The sequence below is a fragment of the Prionailurus viverrinus genome, chromosome A1 (assembly GCF_022837055.1).
Source record: "Prionailurus viverrinus isolate Anna chromosome A1, UM_Priviv_1.0, whole genome shotgun sequence".
NCBI classification, from domain to species: Eukaryota; Metazoa; Chordata; class Mammalia; order Carnivora; family Felidae; genus Prionailurus; species Prionailurus viverrinus.
The window spans coordinates 142,894,990-142,911,946 of NC_062561.1; the positions used below are offsets into that span (position 1 = coordinate 142,894,990).

Sequence of the window (16,957 nt, forward strand, 5' to 3'; positions counted from 1 at the left end):
GCCTGTTTCCGATTCTGTGTCTCCCTCTCTCTGCCCCTCCCCCATTCATGCTCTGTCTCTCTCTGTCCCAAAAATAAATAAACATTGAAAAAAAAAAATTTTTTTTTTAAAAAAAGAGTTGCATGTTCTACTGACTGGGCAAGTCAAGTGCCCCTCAATGGAATTTTTTTTTTCTTTTAAGTAGGCTTCAAGCCCAGTGCAGAGCCCAATGCGGGACTTGCACTCACGGCCATGAGATCAAGACCTGAGCTGAGATCGAGACTCGGATACTTAACTGACTGAACCACCCAGGCATCCCTCAAGTGAATTTTTTAAAAAAAGATTGCCAACCTCAAATGAGAAGAACATAATGTACAATTAACACTGTGGTTCTCTAACATGCCAAAGAGGATGTACATTTAAATGGTGCCGAAGAGAAAAATTTAAGAATATCTAAAACCATACAAATTTTGTGAAAATAGTACAAATAACAGGATAAATACTGAAGAAATAAATAAAACAAATTCTCTTAGTTCCATGTAGGAGAGGTCAATTGTATTTAAAACTGTTTCCCACTTGATGACATAATTTCCTCAATTAGAATACGTCATTAGAAAAATTCTCTATTTTACTCAAAAAATTACTATTGTAAGTAAACTGAACATACCTATAAACATAACCCATAAAACACACAAATGAGGTACAAATGTTAACAGTGATAAAAAGTGGATACATAAAGAATGTATTAGAAAGTCTGACTAACTAAAGGACCTTATGCCCTGATATTAAATGAAATTAAATGAAATCGGGGGCGCCTGGGTGGCTCAGTCGGTTAAGCGGCCGACTTCGGCTCAGGTCATGATCTCACGGTCCGTGAGTTCGAGCCCCGCATCGGGCTCTGTGCTGACCGCTCAGAGCCTGGAGCCTGCTTCCGATTCTGTGTCTCCCTCTCTCTCTGATCCTCCCCCGTTCATGCTCTGTCTCTGTCTCAAAAATAAATAAACGTTAAAAAAATTAAAAAAAAAAAAAGAAATTAAATGAAATCGGTAGATCACCAATATTCTGAAATAGGTCCAATGTATCACTTGTGTACAATTAAACAATGCTATAAAATTAACTGAGACTCACTGTCTACATCTCCAGTAAACCTGACATAAGCAGCAGGTTGGCAGCAAAAGGCTACCCAAAAAGATTACCCACAATAAGAAAAGGGCAAACACAAACATTGAGACAAAAAATTAAAAACTTAAAAAAAAAAAGCAAACCTCTAAAAATGAGGTAAAAATCAAACCCAAACAATGTCCTATAGCTATAGATTACTGAATAAGAACTTGAGATACTATATTTCCTGGCATATATAAACATAAGATGACTGAATAGCCATAACATCCTAATTTTATAAGTCATCCTCCTAGGAAAACATACAGCATGAAAGTACAGTAATCCAGTTCTGAAATTATAAATCCTAGACATGCTATAATATTCTACTACTTCTGTTGAAAGTATAAGGTCACACAGTTAAGAAAATACAATGCCTATTTAGCTAAAAGGAAATTTAAAATGGGTATCCAGGAGGATTATAGCAACAAAGTAAATTAAATCCATAAAAGTTGGGAGTTGGCAAAAACTAATTTGTGTGTAGCATGTGGTACATTTTTACTAAGAAAACTGCTGATGAAATATAAAAACCCATAATACTAAGATTAGGTTTTCTATTGCTGTCATCTACCAACTAAGTGTCCAGCCCTGACCATTCCAACATGAAGGCTATATTCATGAGGTAAGTTTTGAATAACACTCTTTTAAGGGTGTAGAGCTGAGTGGCACCTCATCCAAAAGCATTAATGGCTTAAATAAATACAACAAAAGAAAACACTGATAAAAACATCATGACAGGAGAAATTTTAGACCAAAAGTACATAAAGCTAAGAGGACACTGTCTAAAAGAGTATAGGTCAATGAAACAGGACAAGCAGTTAAGAAGTGAAGCTATTTTCATGAATGCAGAGTATAGACTGATACTGATGACAGCACAGAGAGATGGAATCCTTACCAATAACATAATTTCAAAAAACAAACAAACAAACAAACAAACAAACAAACCACAGTTATAAACCAGTCTTTCAAATTCAATGAAAACATGAAGGGGATTACTATTCTATGTCCCTTAAATTTTGAATTTGTAGTTAATGTTTATTCTTGAAAATTTATAAATTTCTTAGTTCTCAAACTTGTCCCAAATCACTATTTCATTTAACACAATTATATACTTCTAAACTGAGAATGATGTATATTTGACTGTAAACTGAACAAATATTTTGTAAGTTATTTTATAATTAGCATTATATACAAACCTGAAATTCTCGGAGAAGAGTTGATATGTTGGCTTCATTTGCCAAATTTGTTAAAATTTCAAGCTAGGGTAGAGAAAAGAGTACCATTTTAAAACATAAATAAAAAGGATTAATTTAATAAGGACTAGGCATTTAATACAAAGGTCACTTATGTTTTTAACAAAAGTCACACTGTTACAAATATTCTGAGGCATAATGCCCTTCAGATGAATTTTTGTCTTCCTACATCTCCAAAGAGAAGACAGATAATTATATAATGCTTAAAAATAATTAGGAAAAAAGAGAATCCTACATCTTCCCTGTTTGCCCCAACTTTACAATTTATATTTAATTAAAAAAGATTTTTTTGTTTATTTTTGAGATTGAGACAGTGTGAGTGGGCGAGGGGTAGAGATAGAGAGGGAGACACAGAATCTGAAGCAGGCTGCAAGCTATGAGCTGCTAGCACAGAGACTGATGTGCTTGAATTCACAGACTATGAGATCATGACCTAAGCCAAAGTCGGATGCTTAACCAACTGAGCCACCCAGGCACCCCTATATCTAATTCACCTAAACAATTTGAGGTGGCTGGGCTTTTTCCCCTCTTTGTTAATAAAGCTAGAAAACAACTCGTCTTCCATGTAATACCTCTGTTTTTCCAGATACTAATTAATTCTCTTGATTTGTTCTCATTCATTCTACCATCCCAAATACTTGGGACATTTTAATTCTCTCTTCTGGATTTAGAATTATAAGAAATATGCAATTAAAAGTGCTTCTCCAATAGACTCACTAAGAAAGTTCCAGTTTTTACTCATAAAAAATATTCAAAAAATCTGAAGGAAAGCATGAAAAAGGAAAAAAGGAACAGAACAGATAGCATAAACAGAAAATAAACCACAAGATGTATATATGTATGTAGCTACATGGTCATATCATGCTCCATATACATGGTCATACCAATAATTACATTTAAAATAAATGGTCTAAGCGCACCTGGGTGGCTCAGTCGATTTAGTGTCTGACTCTGGATCTCGGCTCAGGCCATAATCCCATGATTCATGAGTTCAATTCTCATGTTGGGCTCTGTACTGATGGAGCAGAGACTGCTTGGGATTCTTTCTCTTTCTCTCTCTGCCCCTCCCTTGCTCATACTCGCATGCTCTCTCTCTCAAAATAAATAAATCAACTTTAAAAAAAAAAAAACAAAAAAAACACGGTGCCTGAGTGGTTCAGTGGGTTAAGCAACCAACTTCAGTAAAGGTCATGATCTCAAGTTTGTAGGTTCAAGCCCCACGCCGGGCTCTGTGCTGACAGCTCAGAGCCTGGAGCCCACTTCTGATTCTGTGTGTGTGTGTGTGTGTGTGTGTGTGTGTGTGTGTGTGTCTCCCTCCTGCCCCCCTCTGGCTCGTGCTCTGTCTCTCAAAAATAAACAATAAATAAATAAATAGTCTAAACATTCCAATTAAAAGGGTTCGACTGTAGAAGTTCTTTATATTTTTTGAGTCCTAGTCATTTCTCAGATACAGGTACTGGGAATTTTTTTTCCCAGATTATGGCTTGACTTTATTTTATTTTGATGAAAACATTTTAATTTTTTAAAAACAATCTCAAACATATAGAAAAAGTAATAAGAACTATTTTAGTTTGAATCATTTGAGAGTTACCAATCTGATACCACATCATCCCCAAAGACTTCTGTGTATGTTCCTTACAAACAAGGACATTGTCCTACAGAACACAATAGAATCAAGAAAGTAACACTGACACATGCAATCATATTCCCTTTTAAGTTTTACAAATTATCTCAATCCTATAACATAAATGGATCCAGTTCAATACCACACATTGAATTCAGATGTATCTTTAGTCTCCTTCAGCCAGAGACTTTTTCAGTCTTTCTTTTGACCTTTATAACCTTGACATTTTCGATGATGACAAACCAATTATTTTCTAAAATATCCTTCCATTTGTCTTCTTAATGTTTATGTATTTGGTGGGCGGGGTGGGGGGGAGAAAGTGGAGGAGGGGCAGAGAGAAAGGGGGACAGAGAATTCTAAGCAGGCTCCATGCTGTCAACACACAAACCAACATGAGGCTTGATCTCATGAACCGTGAGATCATGACCTGAGTTGAAATCAAGAGCAGGACCCTTAACCAACTGAGTCACCCAAGCACTGCTAAAATATCCTTCAATTTGGATGTGTATTAGATTTTTGTATAATTAAGCCCAGTTTCCATGTGCATACCCAATCATTCCAACATTTGCTGAAAAGTCCACCCTTCCCGTGCTGGTTTGTAATGTGTTCTCTATTACATAGTACGTTTTCATACACATTGATCTGTTTCCACACTTTCTATTCCATCCCACTTATTTTTCTGTCTAAACATCACATTGTTTTAATTATCATAGCTTTATATCCCTAACTACACTCTGTTCTGCAGTTATTATGCCCTGAACACAACACTCTTTCATAATCTCTGTGTTAGCATAAACTGTTCTTCTCTCCTACTCCCAACCCCACAAATTCCCAATCTACCAACCAAAATAAAAAAATTCACAAAAATATTATTCTTTTAAGATCCTCTTAAACATCAACTTTTCTATAAGTATTTTCTAAATCCTAGAGAATTAACCCCATCTTTCTTGTTCTACACAGTACTCAATTCAAATCTATATAATATCATGAAAACACACTAGGGCTGAAATTATCTATTTTCATGACTGTCTCCTTCAGTATACTATGAGTTATTCAAGGGGCAGGTAGCATGTATAAAGTCTGTACTATTAGGATGCAGCACAGAAAGTGGATATAATAATACAGTTTAGAAAGCATAAAGAAAATCCCTAAGTGTGTCTGTGTTTTTTAAGAAGCAGGTCTCCATTTTGCAGATACTAGAAGCTACAGCAATATCTTCAAAGTAAACGTGTACTAAGGATACCTGAAAAATAAGCACATGCATACCTTCAGTGTCTTGATCATAGTTGGATCAGTTGACCTAACATAGAAACTCTTCAGATAAGGTTCAAACATACCCTAGATTATAAAAAATATATATATAAATACATTTATGATACTAATGCATTCATTTCTCTCTTGAATTATGTGTTCACAATGTACGTACCTTTCTTTGAATTGACATAGTTGCTATATTCTGTAGGACAATATACTGCACCTCCCTAGAAATTAAAGGAGAATTTTTACTGGATATATTTTCCAATTACGTATCTTTATATAAACAGTATATTAAAGAAAAAAAACAGCAATAAGCTTCATATTGCATTCAACTTGAATATTAAAAAGTTTTTAGTATATTTTAGATACTTTTAAATATCTTCTTTTTAAACACATTTTTCCTATAAATTATTAATAAATTAGATTTGATTCATCATTAGAAAATTAAAAACCAATTTTATAATCCTGTAACTCCAAAGATGTAAAGCCAATACTGTAGCTGCTCTGAACACATGCAAGGAAAGTATTCTTAGGGCTAAGGGAATAAACATAACCACAGTATTAACATAAACTCTTGGTAAGATGCTCACTGTGTCACTCAATTATGAATTATGACTAGAGTGAAAAGATAGAGTAAAAAAAAAAAAAAAGTCATGTTCTTTTATGTCCAAATAGCTAAGACATGAAGGTAGAAATGAATCTGGTATAAAGCTTCATGTGAAAGATGCATTCCAGATCCTCTGATAACCTTTGAGCTGGCTGTAGAAAATAAAATTACTGAACTGATAAAAAGGAAAAGAAGAGGAAAGAACAGGAACACAAAGGACCTCACTAAGGAATGGCGAAAGTCAGCCCAGGGCTAAATAGTTATGGTGCTGAAGTCACGTTAAAGACAAAAATAAATATGCGTCTTCCCCCCGCCCAACTCTATTAGTAGAGGTAAGCACTCACTGAAAAAAATTTTTAAATTTAACTAATTATTAACAAAATATTCAGGATAAGGTAAATAGCTGAAACAATGTTATAATTCTTAATACATATTAAACAAAATAAATGATAAAAATCTGATATTAAACTTTTCCAAAACATTTTCAATCTCTTTGGGCTTGACGTTAAAAACATTTTATATTTATCTCTAACCTAGAGATAAATTATGTAAAGGCTTTAATCAAGATCCCTTAAGTATGAAATCTTATTGATATAATACAGAACCATGTAATAAATGTTTGAAAGACAGATGACATTTATTCAAACATTACCTTTGAAGGAATACAAAAGAAATAACATATAAAATCACGTCCTACCTATTGCTACGAAGTAAACGCACTAGTGACTTAGAAATAATGCCAACTTCAGATTTTGGTGATATGTGCCAATACAGCTGAGCAACTGCCATAACCACCTAAAAGATAAAGTATGAAAACAAGAGCTATGAACACGGGAGCATGCTACAGTTTCAGAGTATTTGTACATTTGCTACAGTTTCAGAGTACATTTCTACAAATTGTTTCTTTAACTCCAGCAAAATCCATGTGAAGTAAGATGGATATGTTGCTACCCTTTGAAGCAGGCTGAAGAGTGTTCTCCCAAGAATTCATGTCTACCCTCAGAATATGACATTACCTGGAGATAAAATCTTTGCAGATATTATTAAGACAATGATGGAGATGAGACCACACTGGATTAGGGTACGCCCTAAATCCAGTGAGTGTCCTTAGTAGAGACATAAAAGGACAGACACAGAGAAGGCAGTGTGAACACTGGAGGAAGAGATCGGAGGGAAGAATCTGTAAGCCAGGGAATGCAGAACTCTCTTAGCATCCACTATACACCAGCAAAAAGCAGTTTCTCTCTTAGAGCCTCCAGAAGGAACCAACCCTTCCATATCCTACTAAAAAGTGAGAAAATAAAGTTCCGTTGTTTTAATTCATCTGGTTTGTGGTAATTTGTTATGACAGCCCTAGGAAACTAATACAGAGGAGAGACGAGAAAAGAAAATAGATGTTATGAGAAAACAGATGTTAAATGAACTACCCAAAGTCTGCTTGGCAGTACAAAGCAAAGCTTGATACAACACTCCAAATCCCCTATTCTTCTTAATACTGCAGCTTCTGCTCTGAAATTGGGAATAGTTTAAAAGTGGTAAGCATGCCTTTCCAAATGAAGCCCAGATACTTTAGGACAAAACTAACAATCTGAAAATTTAAAAAAATCAGTATGTGGAAGTTATAATTAAACGAATTGTATTAAAACAATTCCTCTAAAACAGCATTTGAAATGATCTTCTTTTTTTCTAAAATGCAGAACCTTAAAAATAGTCTTTGCTTCAAAGCCATTATAAGGGTGATAAAATGTAAGAGTACAATGTTTCCCCTACATGCCTCTACACTTAGATCTAGACATCAAAAGTCCAAACTGGAAAGTTATCCAGCTTTACTTGTGACAAATGCAGAAATAGTTACATCATCTTGCCTTTAGCTCAGAAAATATATCACTACTACTTTACTTCTGCTTAGTCTATAAAGTAGTAACAAATACATAGCAGGGATTTTACATATGCTTAAAGAACATACAATACCTGAGGATGCTTGAGATAAAGAATTTCCTTCTAAAATTAAGAAATATGTTTTAAAAATACAGTTCTCAGAGTCCTAAATGCACTGTTGTTTGGCACTTTGTTGTACTTTTTTTTATAAGACTGATTTATAGCTTTCAGATATTGGGAATTTGAGGAGTTTAAGGATATTTTATTTCTTCAGTTATGATCCACAAATACACTCTAGTTACAGAACAAACTCTCCAGAATTTAAAATCTTATAAAATAAAATCTCAATTAATGACTGTTTTAATCTAAAATAGGTGATAGTCATTTAAAAAAAATATTAAAGCAGGGGCGCCTGGGTGGCTCAGTCGATTAAACATCCGACTTTGGCTCAGGTCATGATCTCACGATTCCTGAGTTCGAGCCCTTTATTGGGCTCTGTGCTATCAGCCCAGACCCCACTCCAGATCCTATGTCCACCTCTCTCTGCCTCTCCCCCACTCATGCTTTCTCTCTCTCAAAAATAAATAAATATTTTTAAAATATTAAAGCATACAGCTGGCTAATAAGTATTAGTATATAACAGAAAAGCTGAAGCTTTCTTTTCACGTATTTTACAGGAAATAATTAAGTCATTTTCTGTTAAAAATAGTAAGCCAAATGCTACTGGAAAGAAGACAAACCGTACTTTCTATATATGTCAAGGCTTTTAAGATTCTAGATGCCACTTAGCATGTCATCTCCTCTCATATGTTAATTAGGGCACTCCCTCAAGCCCACAAGGGCTACATACTCTTATTCTCCCCCAGTATTTACAAATCTAACAGTTTAAAGTTTCTTCTGTAACCAGAATTTGAAATTTGTGGTCTAATTTGTAAAAGCTCTGTAAGAGGGAAGCTCCCATATCTCCAAAGTCCAAAATAAGTAAAACATACAAATTGGATAGGCCTTGTACAGTTACATGATGTACATTCATGATACAAGTATATCCTATAAGCACTTTTCTATTCCTAACTACTGATACCACTATCACCTTATCTAGACCGTTAGAACAGCCTCCCAACACTGTTTCCAGTGCCCCGTGCCTGCAATTCAACTTACACAGCACTGACCAAATAAGTTTCCTGAAAAAAAAAATTCTCAAAGTCTCTCCTTTAACTGAGAACAGGGCTAAAATAAAGAAATCTGTTCGCAATCCTTCAAGCCAGGCTTTACATGTATTTGGCAGCATCAAATATGCAGGACACCAAAACATACTGGGACAAAAAGGGAAATGTGTCCATTTGGTACACAATCAAGTAAGCAGGGAATCAAAACATATTGGGACAAGAAATACAAGCTACTTCTATTTGTTTCACCATTCAAGAACATTTTTGATCAGTAAGTATTTGGATTATAAAATCAATTCCCAAGGCAAAGTTAAACAGTGAGTCAATTATGAAGAATGGTTTTGGGTGGTAAGTTACAGCTACTTAAATACAAGCTGGCCAAGCTGGGCTCAGTGAAACAGAATCATATTTTACAAAATAATATTTTTTATTACTGTGTATGGTTATTTAATAGGGATATAGAAATTAAATTGAGGTATAAGAGAAAAACTTCTGCTGATTACTAGGATATATATACAAAACTCTAAGCTCTAAATTCACAAGCATCAGAAAACTTAAAGTAATTCAAGTACAGTTCTACATTTTCTAAGTTTTTACTAGTTAAACAGAGTAATTAATTAAGAACATTTTTAATTAAAAAATATTAAGAAAATGTTTTACTTGACTCCATCTAACGTTTAGATATAACTTCCAGTTAACAGGTAAAACAGAGGTACAGAAGAAAAAATTAAATAGCACTAGAAAAGAAGCAAAGAGAAAACCCAGAAGAGTATTCTTCAAGACTTGAGAGGTTTAAAAACAATAACAACCAGGTGCAAGAGATACTGGTTTAGATTATCTATTTATAAAAGATAATTTAAGATAAATTGGCATTAAATGAGATGAAATTTTACTGAAATAGAGAGGACTGACTAGGGAAAAAAAGATTAAAAAGTACTATATGCAGTATGATTTTTACCTTAGTTTAAAAAATACATATGTGTAGATATATGCACATGTGAATATACATATATTTATGCAGAAAAAGGATCTGGAAGAAAATGCATCAAGATATTATACAGTGATTTCTGAATGACTGGAATATGATATTTTAAGTTTTTTTAAATTTCTGCTAGTCCCTACTTCCTAATTTTTTATTGTGTACATGTATTGTTTTGAAATATAAAGTATATTTAAAATAAGAAGACGTAAAACAAAATAAAACAAGCTCAGGACTCAAATGAAGATGATTTTTAATAGTTAGTCAACCCTACCAACTAAAATTTATTATGTATGTGGTGTTATGCTAGGAGCTTTTTTCTATGTTAGCCTCTTAAAAATTCTTTCAAGGTTCATATAAATACTATGGACTGATACCAGATTAAGTGCTCTCAACTACAACCAAGTAACAGAAATATGCGGTCTTCCACTGAGAAACATCTTAGGAAAAGCCAATTAACAAAACCACAAAAAAGTAAATGAAGTCCAGTAGGTATATAACTACCAAGCCAAGTAATCTAATAAAAGCCTGATTTTTGATGTATAAACAAATAAACAAACAAATGATCCAGTAGCACACTAAAAAATAAAGACTTGTTTAGTGAACTTACGTACTTTTAACCACTGTTTAAAAAAAAAAAAAAATAAACCATGATTTTTGTAAGGTTTAACATACCGCTGCATTCCTACTCTGAAGTAAAGGCTTTGTATTCCGAATTAAAAGTCTATGGTCTGGATCCATAGTATATGACTTCTTCCTTTTGTCAGTCTTTTCCTTCTGGTCATCATCAGAGTCATAGAAATTCTTTTCATCATCTTCTAAACAGTCTTCCTATAAGAAACAAATAAAAGAAAACTTTCTTTTTACCATCTACTCTAGTATTTTACTGAAGAATATTACTGTTAAAGAGATTTGAAAATACTATGCTACCTGTATAAAAGAAAGGCCTTGCTTTTTATAACAATGTAACTGTCTTTAAGTGCTATAGATAATACTTCTTTTATATTACATAGTAATACTTCTTTTATATTACATAGTAAACCTCTGAAAATATTAAATCCTCACAGATATATCTATAGCTGACCAAAGGCAAAACTTGAACATGAGACTCTAACAAAGCTTATGAGACTACCTAAAACCTGAAAACTATTTCCATGCATTATCAGTCAGTGTATAACTGGATCAAAGGGTCAGAATAAAGAGAAGTGTTTCAACTGCAGCACACATAAAAGAAATCGCAATAAAACTTGACAGGTTAAAAACGAGTGATTAAGTAGCAAGTCTCTGTGTTGTCAGGAAAAACTCTGTTTGATACCTATATATATCCAGGGGTTGATTCTATATTTTTGACTTGTACTTTTAATTTGAATGCATTAGTATCTCTGCCAATAAAATCTGCCTAGAGGCATTTAGTCTTAAAAACAAACAAACAAAAAGCATACAAAGACAATAATATCCACCTCGATCTAAGCCAACGATTGTTTACAGGTAATTTCTATTATCAAGTACTACCTGAAACACACTTTCTACTGTTCAAAGATGGGAGTAGATGTACTTTTTCCTATTCCTCTCACTATGTACAACTAGAAACTGGAGATGTTACATATGAAACAAACTTAAGCAGGGAAAGGAAGAGAGAAGAAAGACTAGATATGGACCCCATGACCCAAAGAATGAAACCACAGTAAGTTCCTTGGATTTTCATTTTTAGTCATATATCAAAGAAGCTGAGTGCTAGAGAAGCTGATAACCCAAAAACGCCAAGCACAGATGAAACAAACCCTCCAAAAGCCTACTGTCTGTAGCCAAAGGACCAAAAAAAGAAAACCTAGCACAACAAAATTTTTCAGAAAATAACTGCCCTCGTACAGCTACTGATAGAGGGAAAAAAAAACTAAGTCCTCATTCCCACCCCTACTGGCAAAGGGTGAGGTGGGAGCTTCCCCAGCTGTAATGAGATGCCTCAATCAACCCACTGGGGTGATGTCAGAAAAGGCCTCCACAGCCCAAGACTTTAATCTCCACCAGGAGATAACAAGGCATCCCCACGGTGTCAATAAAGACAAAGCAGGTTACTTGCATATCTAAGTCCTCCCATCAAGAACAAAGTGACCTCAACCCTCCCTATTGAGCTAGTGTAAGAAAATACTGAGGACACTCAAGACTTATAGCACCACCACCCAGTGGTAACAAGGACACTACCCAAGAAACATGAGGAACAATGAGGCATTTCTATCCCTCCCCGCCTGAGAGCAATCAGGAGAGAATTAGTAAGCAGCCAGAAATCCCCCATTTACCCACAGTAACAGCGAGTGCAACCTCCCCGAGGTATCAGTGGAGGCTGAGTGGGGAACCTGGACTGCTACCATGATTAGCAGTAAGAAGGCGGCATGCACTCCACCTTTCCTTAATGAAATAGTATCAAACAAACCCAGCTAAAACAGAAGATCTGAATAAGATCCAGAATCTCATGATATTCAAAATGTCCAGGTTTCAATAAAAATTATTCATCATTCCAAGAACCAGGAAGATCTCAAACTGGATGAAAAAAGATAACCAGTAGAAGCCAACACTAAAATGATAGGAATATTAGAATGATCTGATTAAAATTCTAAAGCAGCCATCATAAAAATGCTTTAATGAGCAACGAGGAACATTCCTGAAACAAATGAAAAAACAGAAAGTCTTAGCAAAGAGTTAAAATCTGAAGAAACAGAATATATAAAGATCTGACGGTTGGTGAAATCAAGCCCCATGTCGGGCTTTGTGCTGACAGCGTGGAGCCTGCTTGGGATTCTCTCGCTCTCCCTCTCTAAAAATAAATAAATAAACTTTAAAAAAGAAAAACACAAGAATCAAAATTAAACAATGACTACAATCAAAAGCAGTATTAAGGGAAAAAAGGAACTATCAGTGAACTCAAACATAATGAAATAGAAATGGCCCAATCTGAACAACAGCAAAAAAACAGACTGAGGACAAAGAAAAAAACAAAAACAAAACTTAAAAACAGAACTTTGGGGACCTAGGGAACTATAACAAAATAACATCTCTTGTCATCTGAATCTTGGAAAGAGAAGAAAAAGCATGGGGCTGAAAAAGTACTCTGAGAAACAATGGCTGTCTGCTTTGGATTCTGTGTCTCCCTCTCTCTGCCCCTCCTCTGCACACTGTCTCTGTCAAAGATAAATAAAATTAAAAAGAAAAAAAGAAAGAAAGAAAGAAAGAAAGAAAGAAAGAAAGAAAGAAAGGCTGAAAAAGTACTCTAAGAAATAATGGCTGGAAAATTCCTACATTTGGCAAAAGAAATAAAACTACAGATTGAATAAGGTCAGTAAACCTTAAGTAAGGTGGACATAGATCCATAACAAGACATATTAAGTCAAACTTCTGAAAACTAAAGACAAAGAAAAAAATCTGGAAAGCAGTAATATAGAAATGACACTGGAGAGGATGAGGTAATGAATCAGAGTGATTAGTGATAAGGATGAAAATGTCAGATAGGTTTAATAACTACTCAGAGGCTGAAATCAACAGGATGCACTGAGTGAATGTGAAGGAAGAAATAGAAACACTTAATGAGGATGCCCCAAATTCCTAGCTGGGATAACCAAGCAGATCATGATGCTACCAGGTAAGCTAACCTTGTCCAGGAGGGAAACAGTCTCTCTCTTTTTCAAGGCTGCTGGCTATATAAACATCCTTAAAATATAGTCCAAAATAAAACCTACCAATGCTTTTTACTCAGATGAGCTGTAAAAATGAGGAAAACTCATGAAGGACCATCTCCTAGAAATTTCTTTTGTTCATGACTAACCTGCTTCTATTCTTCCAAGTGAATGTTCTTTCTGTAAATTCACAAATTCCCAGCGGCAAAAGAAAATGTATAATTTTTGTGATCTCTAATCATTTTTACTTTAACATGGCAGAACAGTTTTTAAAAGTTATATAGTTAAGTAAAGAGTTCCTAAACTTGACACCAGAAGCACAGTCAATAACAGAGAACATTTGGATCTCATCAAAATTAAAAACTCTTGCTCCATGAAAAACCCTCTAAAGAAGAATAAAAATTCTAGACCGGCAGAAAGTATCTGCAACCACATATATGACAAAGGGCTAGTATCCAGAATATAAAGACAACTCCCAAAACTCAACAGTAAGACAAAAACAAAAACAAAAACCCACAATGAATTCAATTTAAAAAGGGGCAAAAGGTATTGTTATGGACTGAACTGTACTTCTCACCCTCCAAATTCACATGTCAAAGACCTCATTCTGGAAGTGACTATACATTAAACTAGGGCCTTTAAAGGAGTAATTGAGTGTAACTGAGACCATCTGGGTGAGACCCTAATCCAATAGGACTGGTACCCTTATAAGAAGACACCAATGGTGGCACAGAGAAAAAACAAATGTGAGTACATAGTAACAAGACAGCCATCTGAAGCCAAAGAGAGATGCCTCAGGAGAAACCAAACTTGCCAACACCTTGATCTTTAACTTCCAGCCTCCTAGAAGAACTATGAGAATGTGAGAAATAAATGGATTCATCAAGTCACCCAGTCTGGTATTTTGTTATGTCAGATCTAGCAAACTAATACAGACATCAACAAAGAACTCTTTGGAAACAAAAGGTTTTTTTTTTTAAATACCCACCTTCAAAAGTAAACTAGAAATTATAACATTATCTGTACTTCCCTAATGATAAGCACTGCTGAGCATCTTTTCACGTGTCTGTTAACCATCTGGATGTCTTCTTTGGAAAAGTGTCTATTCGTGTCTTCTGCCCGTTACTTAACTGAGTTTGCAGGTATGTCGTTTGCAAATACCTTCTCCCATTCCATAGACTGCCTTTTAGTTTTGTTGACTGTTTACTTCACTATTTGAATGCACAATTCAAAATAAACTACTTCAAGTTGACCCTTGAACAACATGGGGTTTAATGACCCACACACAGTTGAAAATCTGAGTATAATTTTTGACTCCCAAAACACGTAACTACCAATAGCCTACTGTTAATTGAAGCCTTATTGATAACATAAACAATTAACATATACTTTGTATATGTATTACATACTGTATTTTTACAATAAAGTTAACTATATAAAAGAAAATGTTAAGAAAATCATAAGAGAAAATACACATACAGGACTGAACTACAGTTACTGAAAAATACCTATGTATAATTGACCTGCATGGTTCAACCTGTGTTGTTTGAGAGCCAATTTTACTTCTCTCCCAGTCCTTTAAAAGAGAGGAAAATAAAAAAAAAAAAAGAGAGGACTGTAATTGAAATAAGTACTCTTTTTTTAAATTTGCATTTATTTTACGCAGAATTTACTCCTGGCACCTAAGTTTTTGTTTCTTCAGTTTCTTCTGCACAACCTCCTCTTCTGGTGTAGAAACAATCTGATCTTTTATAGTAAATATCATGTCAATGTGGAAGGGACAGCTCATGTATGGGTTAATCTGACCATGAGCCCTGTAAGTTCTATGTTGCATCTTGGGGACTTTGTTCACGTGGATGTGTTCAATGACCAGAGAATCTATACCTAAACCCTTAAGCTCAGCAATACTCTGCATTTTTAAGCATGTGCAGTAAAAATTATAGCACTCTTTTTAAGCCAGCAACACTGCGTCCAGCCCCACTATTTTTGGCCTGGGCACACCTACCAACTCCATCATCGTAGTGATGGAATGGCACACACTGCTTCTGTGAAGTGATATTTTTCAGATACTTGGTGGCTTTTTGGATATGCATACCCTTGATGACCTGGGTAGTTTCATGTGTGTTCTTAAAGTGAACACAAAGACTTGAATCTCTTGATCTGCATGACTTTGTAGGGTTTTCTGGGTAAAGTGAAAAGTGAATGATTTTCAGTAATCACCTCAGGCCACTTATAGAAAGAGGTGATACACTCTTAAATCAAGGCCAGACTTGAATGACTATTCCTTTATGGAGCTCCAAGCCAAACCAGTTCTGTTAAGTGCATTAGTAAACTAATATAATGATACCCAAATAATCATGTCCTCTAAGCATAAGCACTCACCTACCATCTTTAGTCAACGTTAATCAAACGTTCAAGCTCTACTTGAAATTGATACATGATGAAAATGCTGTATTAACACCCTCTAGCTACCAAAATCCTCATGCACATAAAAAGCTGCTTTCACTAAGTATTTACTCATTTCATGTCTCCTTCATTATTAATTAACACAGTTTATTAAAGTTCAATTATATTATTTTAATAAAAGACATATTTGCATCGCTTAATTGATAAATGAAGGGCTGATGTTTTTATGAGGTTAATGAACAAGACAGGGCTTCCACACAGAATGGGAACCAATCTCTAATAATTTATATCTGCATCTGTGCTGCTGCTGGCTATATTTTCACAGGTTTTCAATCCATCAGAAGAGACATTAGCCCAAACAGAATGGAAGCTAGGTGCATACAACCAAAATGGGTATATACTACATCACACCACTTCTCTAACAGTGCTGGCTCTATGACCATGCCAAATTACTTGACCTCTCCTTGTCTTCATTTACTTGTCTATAAAAGGGAATAAAAGAAGTATCTGTCACAAAAGTGTTTATAAAGATTGATTCGTTTAGTGGAGATTTACAAGGCACACAATGCCTTGTGCATATGAAATACTCAAATAGTAGCTATTACCACTGCTTTGATTAACAAATTTTCTTTCTGGTGGCACCTGGGTGGCTCAGTTGGTCAAGCAACTGACTTCAGCTCAGGTCATGATCTCGCGGTTCATGAGTTTAAGCCCCAGACTGGGCTCACTGTTGTCAGCCTAGAGACCCCTTTGCATCCTCTGTGCCCCTGCTCTCTCTGCCCCTCCCCCCACCTCAAAAAACATTTTTAAATTAAAAAAATAAAACAAAAAGAAATTTTCTTTCTAGAAACCACATAAAAAAAAAAAACCATTAGGGGCGCCTGGGTGGCTCAGTTAAGCGTCCGACTTCAGCTCAGGTCACGATCTCGCGGTCCGTGAGTTGGAGCCCCGAGTCGGGCTCTAGGCTGATGGCTCGGAGCCT

At 35.0% G+C, this 16,957-nt stretch overlaps 1 protein-coding gene across 4 annotated transcripts in view; it reads right to left on the reverse strand.

Moving 5' to 3' along the window:
- The window catches only part of AP3B1 (adaptor related protein complex 3 subunit beta 1), a 261,409-nt gene that overhangs the window by 133,194 nt on the left and 111,258 nt on the right, over positions 1-16,957 (reverse strand). For all 4 annotated transcript variants that reach the window (XM_047853236.1, XM_047853230.1, XM_047853242.1 and 1 more), the window contains 5 exons: positions 10,577-10,732; positions 6,576-6,673; positions 5,441-5,495; positions 5,281-5,352; positions 2,334-2,396 (listed from right to left, as the gene is read on the reverse strand). In XM_047853236.1, the coding sequence (XP_047709192.1) occupies positions 2,334-2,396; positions 5,281-5,352; positions 5,441-5,495; positions 6,576-6,673; positions 10,577-10,732 (444 nt within the window). The remainder of the gene's footprint in view (positions 1-2,333; positions 2,397-5,280; positions 5,353-5,440; positions 5,496-6,575; positions 6,674-10,576; positions 10,733-16,957) is intronic.